Source organism: Staurois parvus, unplaced genomic scaffold (genome assembly GCF_062004578.1).
Source record: "Staurois parvus isolate SC_StPar_1 unplaced genomic scaffold, SC_StPar_1.0 ptg000207l, whole genome shotgun sequence".
NCBI lineage: Eukaryota > Metazoa > Chordata > Amphibia > Anura > Ranidae > Staurois > Staurois parvus.
This window is the reverse complement of record NW_028318003.1, coordinates 2,816,783-2,829,556: the sequence shown is the minus strand read 5'-3', so window position 1 is coordinate 2,829,556 and position 12,774 is coordinate 2,816,783. Positions and strand designations below refer to the sequence as shown.

The window sequence follows — 12,774 nt, the reverse complement described above, 5'->3', positions numbered from 1 at the left end:
GAAGCTGATTGATGCCTGCTAGCAGCTTGATTAAAATGTCACAGTACTCCTATTAAGATCTGTGTTTATAATTCCTAAACTGGAACTGAATGGATCTGTGCTCTTCAAAAGCTTGCTGTGCACACTGCTCTTATACAAGCTGAAGCTCATGTGAACAAGGCCTTAGAATATTGTTGTACACTTTTAATTATGCTTTTATAGAACTTTTTATAGAAAAATATTGCCCTGTGTATCGTACCTGACATGCTCATGCAGTAAATATGGATTTTAGCTATGTTATACTTTTATAAATCTGAGAACATTCCTGGAGCGGAGCAGCCAGTGTGCATAATGCAGGACAGTAGATCCTACACGAGTAGTTTTTTTTTTGGTGTTTTCTTGATTTCTGTGCTTTCCTACTTTGATTAAACAGGGCACTGTGTGTTGTTTTTTTTTTGTTTGTTTTGGGGTTTTTTTGTTTTGTTTTTTTAAAAGGAGCTCTTCTGTTTGAAAAAGTGAGATTTGTGTTTATCTGTTTTGTCTACACTTGTGATCTATAGTCTTCCCAAGAGGAGTACAACAACTCCCCATCCACACGGCTTTACAAGGAGATCCAGGACACCAAGAAACACATACAGCAACTTCAGGAGCAGCTGGGTAAAACCAAGTCTCCAATGCAGGTGAGAGATAGATGGAGTGACCATGGTAATTTATGATTATGCTTTATCGTATTATTATTTACATTTTTTTTATTAGGACACTTACACACTGTTGTCATTTTTTAACTTTAAATGTGTTCATCTAAAAGTGTGCAGAAAAGAAAAACATATTTATATCTATCAGTGTTTTTTTTCCTCTCTGCAAACTGCAGGACATTGTTTTAAACCCTTGACGCCGTATCTGCATTTTTCTTATAAACATGACTGCGTCATGGGCTTTGCATACCACGGTAGTGAACACTTGCAGAGGGAGGACAGCGTCATGTGACCGGAGGAGGAGGTCAATTTTGTGGCTTTCCTTGGACCACAAAAGCAGAGTCTATGTCACCAGTGGCAGTATGAAAGATTGGGGGTATAAGTGTTCTTTAGGGAAGCTGAATTTTTGCTGCTGCTGCGACTTGCTGTGACTTTCTGCGACTGCAGAAAAGACATACAATGTGGGAAATAATTATTTGCTCCCCTGCAGATTTTGTAAGTTTGCCTACTTACAAAGAAATGAAGGGTCTATAATTTTTATTGTAGGTGTATTTTAAATGATAGAGACGGAATATCAACCAAAAATCCTGAAAAATCAAGCTTCAAATGTTTTATAAATTGAGTTGCAGTTCAGTGAGTAGAATAAGTATTTGATCCCCAAGCAAAACATGACTTAGTACTTGGTGTAGAAACCCTTGTTGGCAAACACAGAGGTAAGAAGTTTCTTGTAGTTGGTTACCAGGTTTGCACACATCTCAGGAGGGATTTTGATCCGTTCTTCTTTACAGATCTTCTCTAAATCCTTAAGGTTTCTTGGCTGTCACTTGGCAACTCAGTTTCAGCTTCCTCCATAAATTTTCTATAGGATTAAGGCCTGGAGACTGGCTAGGCCACTCTATGACCTTTAAAATTCTTCGTCTTGAGCCACTCCTTTGTTGCCTTGGTCGTCTGTTTTGGGTCATTGTCATGCTGGAATACCCTTCCACTACCCATCTTCAGTGTTCTGGCTGAAGGAAGAAGGTTCCCATCCAAGATTTTAGAATACATGACCTATCCATTGGCCCCTCAATGTGGCAAAGCTGGTCTGTGGCTTTAGCAGAGTAACAGCCCCAGAACATAATGTTTCCACCCCAATGCTTGACTGTAGGGATGGTGTTCTTAGGGTCATAGTCAGCATTTTCTTCCTCCAAACACGGTGATTCGAGTTAATGCCAAAGAGCTCAATTTTGGTCTCATCTGAACACAGCACCTTTTTTTTTTTTTTTCTTTTCCCCCCAAAATAATTTTTATTGAGAAATAAGGCACAGAGGTAACATATATAGGTTACAATCGGTTCATGTATACAACTTACTAAATGTGCTTCAGATGTAAACCCCATCAGGGATACGGCATTTACTGTCATCAATTAACATAGCTTTAAGTTGAAGAAATATACACGAGAGAAAAAGAAAAACTGGGGGCAGAGGCTGAGAAGCTGAAGTTGTACCTGTGGGTCTACTGATATTCTAAGTTCATCTTAAGTAAATTTGAGAATGTAGGATGGAGCGGGGGAAGAGAGATGGAAGAACAGAAGGAGAGAGATAGGGGGGAGGAGAAGAGAGAGAGAAAAAAAAAGGGAGCGGGGGGGGGCGGAGTTGGGGGAGGTAGGGGTAGGAAAGGGAAGCAGCTGCAACTGCTTCGGGTCAAACAGTGCAAAATAATCCGAGTAGTAGTCAGAGGTCCTATATGGCAGTCTAGGTAGGCGTGCATAGCAGTCTCATATATAGGTCCTTTTCTGCAATATTTAGCTTGTAATTTTCGATCTCAGGCAAGGTGTGCGTTACATGTGTGACGTATGAAGAAAAGAATGTTTTCCTATTGGTAGTCAAGTAGTGTTCAAGTGGGGGAAGAGGTGGAGTCATGCAGTAGTTGATAAGTGGCTGTGGTTTTGAAATGACTCCAACATGCCCATGTCTTCCTGAATCTCTCAGGGCAATCTTTTGCAACAAAGATGAGCTCTTCCATATTGGCAATTTTGTTTATACGTGCAAACCATTCCCGGACAGAGGGGGTATGTGTTGAGTGCCAGTGGACTGGAATACACTGTTTTGCAGCATTCACCATATGCATAGCGAGCGATTTGCAGTATGATTTATATGGGAGCAAGGAGTGGTGAAGTAAGAATTGCTCAGGAGATATATCTAGGAAGTAGATTGTTACTTGAGCAATTATTGATTGTATTATCCCCCAGAAGGGTTGGAGCATTGGGCAGTCCCACCATATATGTAAAAGTGTACCAGTCACTTGGCCGCATCTCCAACAAGAGTCAGGGATGCTAGGATCAAATCTATGGAGCAGAGAAGGAACTCTATACCATCTAGAGTATAGTTTGTCATTATTTTCTTGGGTTGAAACACATATGGAACCTTTGTGTATATGGCCATATACATGGTCCCTATCAGCAGGGGTCAGGTTTAGTTGTAGGTCATTGCTCCAAGCTACGCAGGCCTTTCTGGACGTAACTTCGTTTGTGTTTTCCAGGCATGCATATAGCTTGGAGACCATATGTCTCTGTGAGGAATCCGTGGAGTAGATTTTTTCACATGGGGTAAGGGGTCTAGCAAGCTCTCTTGGACGTGGCGGGTTATGTATGAAATGATGGAGTTGCCTATCCATGGAGTCATGTTTAGAGTTGGGCATTGGTTCTGGAGGCGTTCTCTTGTCAAAAAGACGCCATCCTTGAAAAGATGGTGTAGTCTTGGGTATTTTTGGGGTGAGGCCCCAGCGAGGAATGCATTCAACATTCCGGGGGGAAAATCGGGGTTCATACGAATGGGCGCGAGTGGACCAGGCATTGAGGAAAGGCCCGATTTCTGACACAACAAGTGGTAACAAGACCGTGTCGGAGCGATTAGCGGGTGTTCTTTGAAAGTGGATGGGATATGTGATTTACTCAGCCACGGGGATGTGGCTAGTGGGATCACTGAAAACTCTGCTTCCAGATTCACCCAGGCCTTACGTACATGGTTTGTAGACCAGTCCACAATTCTTTCCAGGTGGCAAGCCCAATAGTAGCGAGTAATGTCTGGCAATCCGATACCTCCTCCAGACATAGGCATTGTAAGTTGTTCAAAGCTGATTCTAAGACATTTTTTGCATCATAAGAAGAAGCTGCATAGTGTCTTATATGATCTAAAGAATGACTGACTTAGGAAGTCCTATTGGGATCGTTTGCATCAGGTACAGTAGCCAGGGAAGCACATTCATCTTGAGGATCTCTGCCCTTCTGAACTAGGAGACAATTGGTTTATTCCAATTCTGTAAGTCTTTAGTAATGCTACATATGATAGGTAAGAAGTTTCTTGTATATAGATCTGAAAGACGGGTGGGCAGCTGAATCCCCAGGTAAGAGATGGCCTCGGATTGCCAGGTGAAGGGGAAGTTTGTCCGTGCCTGCCTGACCAAGTCAGGGGGTAGGGTGACATTGAGGGCCTGGGATTTATTGAAATTAATTTTGAAGTTGGATATGTACTGAAACATTTTAAAGTCTTGAAGTAGATTGGGGAGGGTGATGTGTGGTTCTGTTAGGAAGAGTAGTATATCATCGGCGAATGCCGCTATTTTGTGTATTCTGCCCTTAACCATAATTTCTCTGATATTGTCCATTTGAATGCGATTCGAGAAGGGTTCCAGTGTGAGGACAAATAGGGGAGATAACGGACACCCCTGTCTAGTCCCATTACTGGTAGAGAAGGCTTCCGACAGGAGACCATTGACTCTAACTTTGGCTGTTGGTGGGGTATACAGCGACATGATAAAGTTCATGAGGCACGGGGGAAGGCCAAGTCCAAGCAGAACCGCCTCCATATAGTCCCAGGCCAACCTGTTGAAAGCCTTCTCTGCGTCGAGAGAGAGAAAAAAGCCATGTTGATTAGTTTGTGTCAACCAGTGATGTATATTTAGGGCTATTGTGTTATCCCTTGCCTCACTACCTGGCCCAAACCCCACCTGATCACTGGATATGGAGGGTTCAGTGATGCTTAATAGACGGTTCGCTAGTATTTTAGCAAATATTTTTAAATGTTCAGAAGGGAAATTGGGCGAAAGTTGGCCGTTGATGTCGTTTCCTTGCCTTCTTTTGGTATGAGTGTGATATAGGCTTCAGAAAGGAATCTCATGGGCTGTCCTGGGGTGTCTAGTGAGTTGAATGCGTTAAGGAATGGCTACACAAGAATTTCCATAAAAGATTTGTAATAAGTGGTCGTAAATCCGTCAGGGCCTGGGCTCTTGCCCGGTTTTAATTGTGCAATGGCTTTTTGGAGTTCTAAAAGTGTCAGCACCCCATCTAGTTCACCTGTTTTCGATCGTGAGATAGGTTTAGGAAGATATTTCGATAGAAATGCCTGGATAATGTCCGTGCGTGATCTATTATCCCCTGCAGGTTTTGGGGCTTGAGGAAGATTATAAAGGGTCGTATAGTAGTTTTCAAATTCTGCAGCTATATTCAGGAATGTTTTAAGTATTCGACCTTGCTGAGTATGGATTTGATGAATAGTGCGAGCTGCTTTTTTCACTTGCAGGGCCCTAGCTAAATATTTTACCACTTTTGTTCCCATATATGTAGAACAGTTTGGTTTTCCTTTCCACAGCTTCCAGTAGTTGTTTACGTGCAGCTGTTAGTTCAGCAGTAAGTGTCAAAGCCTGTTTACATTTATGGGAACACTCTAGTTGACGTACTGGAGTAGAGAGTGAAGACGCTTGAGCTGCGCGTTTTCGAGAAGCAGCAATTGTAAGTAGAAGCCCACGTGTCACGCATTTGTGTGCTTCCCATTGGGTGAGTGGGGTAATTTTTGGAGATATATTTTCCCGAAAATAGTTGATCAGACACTCACGAATTTGGAGAGTCATGGATGCGTCCGTAAGAAGAAACGAGTCCAGTCGCCATATGTTGGGAGTGATTGGGACATCTAGAAGATATATGGTCATAGTAACGGGGTGATGGTCTGAAAGAATCATAGGTTCAATAGAGGCCGACTTCAAAGTAGGGAGATCTCTTTGCGAGAGAATAATTTCTAGAATAGCGGTTATGAGGTGCAGAAAAGAATGTGAAGTCTTTATCAGTTGGGTGTAGAGTGCCTCATGTATCATGTAAGAGGAGGTCTGTAAGTTCCAATTTGATCTGTTTCAGAGCTCGAAATGTTTTTGAAGATGTACCCGTTGAGGTATTTTCCAAGGGGTTTAGTGCCACATTAAAATTACCACCCAGGATCAGAATGCCCGACTGGAAAGTAGTTCGTGTTTTCGCAATTTTACGGAAGAAGCTGACTTGCGCCGTATTGGGGCTGTATATGTTAGCTAATGTGTTCGGCCTTTTGTGGATGAGAGGAATAGAATGAGGTACAGATAGGAGATAAAGACCGGAAAGCAGAGGAGGGGTAGAAAAGAGGGCTAGTAAGCACTCGATCAAAGTACTGGAAGGGGTGAACAGGGGAACTGTTCAAAATAAAAGGAAAAATCCAGTGACCGGGTAGTCCAGCTACTCCGTCCTTTGTTGTTATCTTATGTTCTGTTATTGGTTTTGTTTCGCTGTTTGTGCCTAAGTGCAGACAAAGTCAGTTGGACTCAGGGGAGTCCACTGTGTGGGGTATTGAGTAAGTCCCAAAGACAATGGCCTGACACTTGCGAAGTATTGAAGTGCAAATAGTTATGGGTGTCTTGATATCAGAAAGAAGGGTAGCAACAACACACGGACGAGCAAAAGGAAAAAAGACATTACAATGCTGTAGGGAGAGCTTATATTGTAGTGTAAGGAACAACAATATGGGGAGTGTACATGGCACGGCTGAGTAGCATGCAGTATCCCAATTAGTCTACTCCACAACGGAGATGGTAGAAGAAGTGGGAGGAGGTGATATACCAGTAAAAATGGTTCCTAAAAGAGCATCAGTGGATATATAAATCACATTGTGATAGTATAGTGGGGTTGTGTATCACCAAAGTAAATAGTTAAACATTTACCGCAGTACAAAGCAGCATGTCAAACACAATATAAGTACCTTTTGTATTATGTCTCACTAACCAAAAGTGAGGTCTCTTTTCAAAGATCGGTCTGAGAAATAAATGTGCCAAGTTGTTTGTTGAGGCTCATGTTATCAGAAGTATATATTTATCTGCATATAAACATTCTGCGGATGGTTAAATGGAATATGAACAGGGAGAACATTGCTAGTGCATACTAGGAGCTTTCTCAGCCCAGCCTAGCAGGCAGTAACATATGCTAATTTGACCAGCACTATACAGCAGGGTATAACTTAACAATTGGGAGGGTACAGGGTTAAGGACCTCTGTATCTTGTGGGTCGCAGGACAATGTTAGATGACATCCAGCTGAGAGTGTGAAATGACAGCCAATACAGATACTTACTATAACACAGTAGGAACATAAACCTAACATATGGCATGGATGAGTATTGAGAAAGCATTATGAGATACACTTACCCCAGAACCTCAAAGAAAAAGGGGAGGAGACAGATGGTCTTCGCATGAGGATCAGTGGAAGACAGGATCATGATAACGAGTAAACATATTGAAAAAAAACCCAGTAAAAACTCTAGAGAAAACGTCATTCGCGACGATGAACCGGGGATACTGGAAGACTTTCCCCGATGGTGGGTCTGCACCTGGTTGGTGAAGACAGAGGTCGGGGGGAGGGTCTCCGTCTTCCTCCTCCAGGGTGTCTGGATGGTTGGGCTTCCATGTGTTCATCCCCAGTCTGGGGTGACAAGCGGGGATCCCCGAACCAGTTGGGTAGATTTACTGGTGGGATTCTTCTGGGAATCTCAGGATAGCTACTCGTCCCAGGTGTGAACCTGAAAGGCCAAACGGAAATTTCCAGCGATGCGATATGCCGCGGAAGCAGAGTAGGTCAAGCAAGGGTCGCAAGTCCTTTCTGTGTTGAAGGGTAATGTGTGAAAGATCTTGAAATAATTTAATTTCTGCTTCGTTGAAGATAATGGGATTTCTTTCTCAAGCTCTGCATAATAATAATTCTTCCTTGAGTCGGAAATCCACCAGGCAGCAGATTACATCTCGCGGGGGATCTGTGTCCCTGCTTTTAGGTAGCAGAGCCCTGTGGAGACGTTCAATCTCAATAGGCGACTCCTGTGGTCTTTATAGAAGATCATTAAAAATGGTTAGGATTGTTTGTGATAACTGACCCGCCTCAATTGTTTCAGGGACACCACGCACCCTTAAGTTGTGACGCCGTCCCCTGTTGTCCAGGTCTTCAATATGACTATCAATTTTGCGCAGATGTATGGCATGTGTATCTACCATTTTGGTACGTATCCTGCAGGACAAGATCCTGTGTAATAACTTTGTCCTCCACTGCTTCCTGCCTCTGTGCCACTGCCTGCAAGTCAACATTTAAATCAGCAATTTCCTGGAGCTAGGGTCTCTCTAACCGCTAGCCTACAGGGCACTTATACCCCCTTCCTGCCCAGGCCAATTTCCAGCTTTCAGCGCTGTCACACTTTGAATGACAATTGCGCGATCATGCAACACTGTACCCATGTGAAATTTTTATCATTTTTTTGTGACAGATAGAGCTTTATTTTGGTGGTATTTAATCACCTCTGGGTTTTTAATTTTTTTCTTAAACCAAAAACCACAGAAAATTTTGAAAAAAAAATGTTTTTTCTTAGTTTTTGTTATAAAATTTTGGAAAGAAGTGATTTTTCTCCTTCACTGATGTGTGCTAATAAGGCTGCACTGATGGGCTGCACTGTTAGGCAGCACTGATTGGCATTGATGGGTGACACTGAAAGGCAGCTCAGATGGGCACTGATATGTGGCACTGATGGGCACTGGCACGAAGCACTGACACAAGGCACTGATGGACACTGACAGGTGGCACTGCTGGGGCTACACTGATCATCAGGGCTCTGATGATCAGTGTACATGTCCCCTCCGTGGAAAGCCGATTACCGGCTCTCCTCTCCTCTCAAGCTGTCAGCATTACAGCTCGAGAGGAGAGAAATGCCGATAACCGGCATTTCCCTGTTTACATGTGATCAGCTGTGATTGGACACAGCTGATCACATGACCAAGCCGACATCTTCGCCTCTTTCCGTGATCGGTGATCCGCTGTGTCCGAGGGACACAGCGCACCGCCGATCGCTGCACTGCGCGCTCCCTGAGCTGCGCATGCGCAGTGAGAATGGGAGGACGTCATATGACGTCCTCCCAGAACAAGAGAACCACCTTCCACCCGTCATATTACTATATGGCGGGCGGGAGGAGGTTAATATCCATTGCCACTGCTTTAAGATCCTCCATAGTGAGAGGGAATCCTACTGGTGGGCGTGCTGTGGCTGCTGCAGCCGGGCTCCTGCTGCGAGAGCGGGATGCTTTGTGTGTGGAGTGGCAGGAGGCAGCAGGGGACGAGGCCGCAGTGTGCTCCAGGGCCTGGGACCGGAATAGCTCCAGTATACTGTGGCTGGGATAACCGCTCATTGGGCAGGGGGACCGCGATCGTGGGGCAGAGGCTTTCCTGTCAGCCTTCCCCATATTACCTGCGGCTCTCCCTGCGTATATCGGGTGCATTGTCCTCCGTGTGTCGGAGCTCTGGGATTAGGCGTCCATCGTCTTCTGGGCTCAAGCCACGCCCTCCAGCACTTTCTCCTAATACTTCTCCAAATCATTTAGATGTTCATTGGCAAACTTCAGATGGGCCTGTACATGTGCCTTCTTGAGGAGGGGGACCTTGTGAGCGCTGCAGGATTTCAATCCATGGCGGAGTATTGTTTTACCAATAGTTTGTTTGGTGACTGTGGTCCCAACTGCTCTGAGATTATTCACAAGCTCCTCCGCGTTTTTCTGGGCTGATCCCTTACTTTTCTCATGATCATCCTTACCCTATGAGTAGAAATCTTGCATGGAGCTCTAGACCGAGGGCGATTAATGGTTATTTTGTATTTCTTCTATTTGCGAATATTTGCTCCAACAGTTGTCTCCTTCTCACCAAGCTTCTTGCTGATGGTCTTGTAGCCCATTCCAGCCTTGTGTAGATCTACAATCTTGTCCCTAACTTCAGCTCTTTGGTCTTGCCCATGGTGGTGCCCAAGAAAGAGATTCTGTGGACTGGTATCCTGTATACACATAACGAGTTGTCGTTAGGAGCACCTTCTTAAATTGACAGGGCTAATATGTGTGCCATACGAGTGCATAGCCAGTTTGTGGGAGCCAGAATTATTATTGGTTGGTAGAGGATCAAATGCTTATTTTACTCAGCTGCAACTCAATTTATAACATTTGTATCGTGTTTTTTCTGGATTTTTGGTTGATATTTTGTCTCTATCATTTAAAATACACCTATGATAAAATTTATAGACCCTTCATTTCTTTGTAAGTGGGTAAATTTGGAAAATATGCTAGGGATCAAATAATTATTTTCCCCACTGAATTCCCTTCAATTCATAGAAAATGAAACAATCTGCAACCATTTGCAATGATTTTTAGCAAGTATGAAATTGTGTTAAGCAATTTCCAGTTATTGCAAGTGCTCAGTATTCTCCCCATAGGACCTCTACGTGGTTATTGTAAGTTTTATATGGGAAGTAGATTTGTAAAGACTGGGCCATGTATGGGCACCCTTTATAAGTCTGTGTAAACTGCTCAGCATTGTCTGAAATGTACTGTTTAGCATTATTCTTAATTCTGTACATTTTCTTTGCCATGATAATCCTCAAAAAATAGAAGTTTGGTTACGACCACTTTGTGATTTCAAACACAGGTGAATTTCAGTGTGATTGCATTTCCTATCATTGAGAACTTGATTTTGCCATCACACTTTTTAACATACCATGCAATAATCCGCCATCCTTTTTATAGTAATGCTTTCTTGAAGCATGTTGCTGAAGCCACATAATTTATTTAGGGACTGTGTGTCTGTGTTTATGTATGTTTTGACATACATGTGTTTTTTTTTTTTTTTTTTCTGTTCTGATCTTCCTCATGCTGCCCCAAGACCGCACTGCCCAAATCCAGTTATGTTCTTGCCCACTATGTCTGCCAGCACCTATGGAGTCTTACTACATGCACACTCCTGTTTAGAACTACAGTCTTTCATACAGCTGTTTCCAGCAACACACACTCACACTTACACACATACTCACACACACTCTCTCTCTCTCTCACTCAGAGCACAGAGCCAAAGTGTTTTCTTTTGGCTTAAACCAACTCAGCTTTCCTACATGTGGTCTTCCTCCCCTATGGCGTGAACACTGCACACAGCACTGCTCCCGGGTGGCCTTGGTTCAGTTGCTGGTTTGTCCTAATTGAGTTTCCCTATCTCTGCTGAAGCCTCTTAGGGATGGTTTTCAGCTTCCTATGCATGGATGTTTGTTCTGAAGGTGCCTGTTCTGGGGGAGATGTCCACATGTGCAGTCTAAAACGCATGCATCTTCCCCAGACCCTCTCATGGAGGCTACATGGTCCTCTATTACCTTGGATTCATTGTGGGTGGCCCTCCAGTCATTTGTGTCCCGGGTGGCGTTTGGGTGCAAGGCGAGTAATACACTACTCTTCACCCACCACATCCCTCATCTGATGAGTCCGATCCAGAGTTTGATTTTCTTTTTTCAGGCCCAGAAGATGTGGTCCCTGATCCTTGTGATAGCAAGGACCCATTTCCCTCAGCTGCTAATCAAGAAAAGGCACCGAGTCTGCACTTATTACCACATTGTGGGAGATCTTAAGAATTGAGAATACTTCTGGGGTGGCCATGGAGGCGGCTGTCCCCTTTGTGAATGTCCAAATTGCCCTTTAGCTGTCCCAAAACATTTCTCAGTACGTTACTCCTTTGAGGAGGCCTTTTGAAGAAGTAGACCTCTTCTACTGTCTTTGACTCTCCTATTTCTAGGTTGAACAAGGCCATGATACTGGTGGAGGAGTCCCCCTCCTTTAAGGATCCTACCAACAGTAAGGCAGAATGACTCGCCTGTTCCAGGTTTACAGTAGCTGGCTCAGCTCTAGGCCCAGTTTTAGCCATGACTCTTGTGTCACAATAGCTCACCGAGTAAGCCTAGTTTTTATGCTATGGTCTGGGTAAAGAGATCTCTCTGATGTACGTGGAATTAGTGCACCAAACAGTCCAGGGCCTCAAGTCCGTGTGGGACGTCTCCTTGGATGCGGCCCTACTGCTTTTTAAGCGTGGTACTCTGTGATGTTCTGTGGCTGAAGTAGTATTGGTCAGTGGACCAGACATCAAAGAAAGTCTTTGCTGATTTACCTTTCCAGAGTGAGTGGCATTTTGGAGCAGCTCTGTACAACTTAATCAAGAATCTTACGGGAGAGTACCTTTCTCCTGCAATCTAGAAAAGGGAGGTGCTGCATTGCAAGCATGGTCATTCCTTCTTTGCACAAAAGAGCAGCTTTTTCACTTACCAGGCAAGGAATCCAAGCCCTTCAAGGCTCCCACGAATGGCACAGAGCACTCCTGACCTCATAGGCCCACTAAGCCCATGGACAAGTCCTTCTCTGCATGAAGGTTTGACCCCCACCTTTTTCCAAGGTGGGGGATCGCAGCATTTGGGTTGCAGATTTGTGGACTCTGATCCCCCAACAACAGTCATTGAATGGATTCTGTTCATGCTACAAATAGAATTTCTTTCTTATCCGCCAGGCAAGTTCTTTCCCAATCTTTTTTTCTCTGTCTTACCTGCAGGCTCTATATGGAGTTCTGCAGGATCTTCTCCAGTGCGAGATTGCCAGAGTTTCTGGAGCCAGAGAACTCTGAGTGTGATTTTATGGTGAATAACAACAAAATCCCGGTATTTGTGATGTGCTCTCTATAGCTAGCCTATAGTGCAAATTTAAAGGCCCCGTTACACCATTATTGCACACACACACACGGCAGGACCCAGCCCCCCCCTTTTTTTGTTTTTTTTTGTTACAATGCACCACACTTAATCGCAAAGATGCTTTGTGTTTGTGCATTGTGGTGTGCTTTAAAAAGTTTGTGTGCGTTTGACTAGATGCCTTAGGCTAGGTTCACATTTTGCAAGCCTCATTTTGCGCAGGTGTGGCAGCCCATTCATTTGAATAGGCTGCTGTTCCTTTTG

General features: G+C 44.0%; 1 protein-coding gene across 2 annotated transcripts in view; it reads left to right on the top strand.

The window, feature by feature from the left end:
• ARHGEF12 (Rho guanine nucleotide exchange factor 12) overlaps window positions 1-12,774 on the top strand; it is a 266,310-nt gene that overhangs the window by 108,876 nt on the left and 144,660 nt on the right. For both annotated transcript variants that reach the window (XM_089678557.1, XM_089678556.1), the window contains one exon: window positions 540-659. In XM_089678557.1, coding sequence (XP_089534683.1) covers window positions 540-659 — 120 coding nt within the window. The remainder of the gene's footprint in view (window positions 1-539; window positions 660-12,774) is intronic.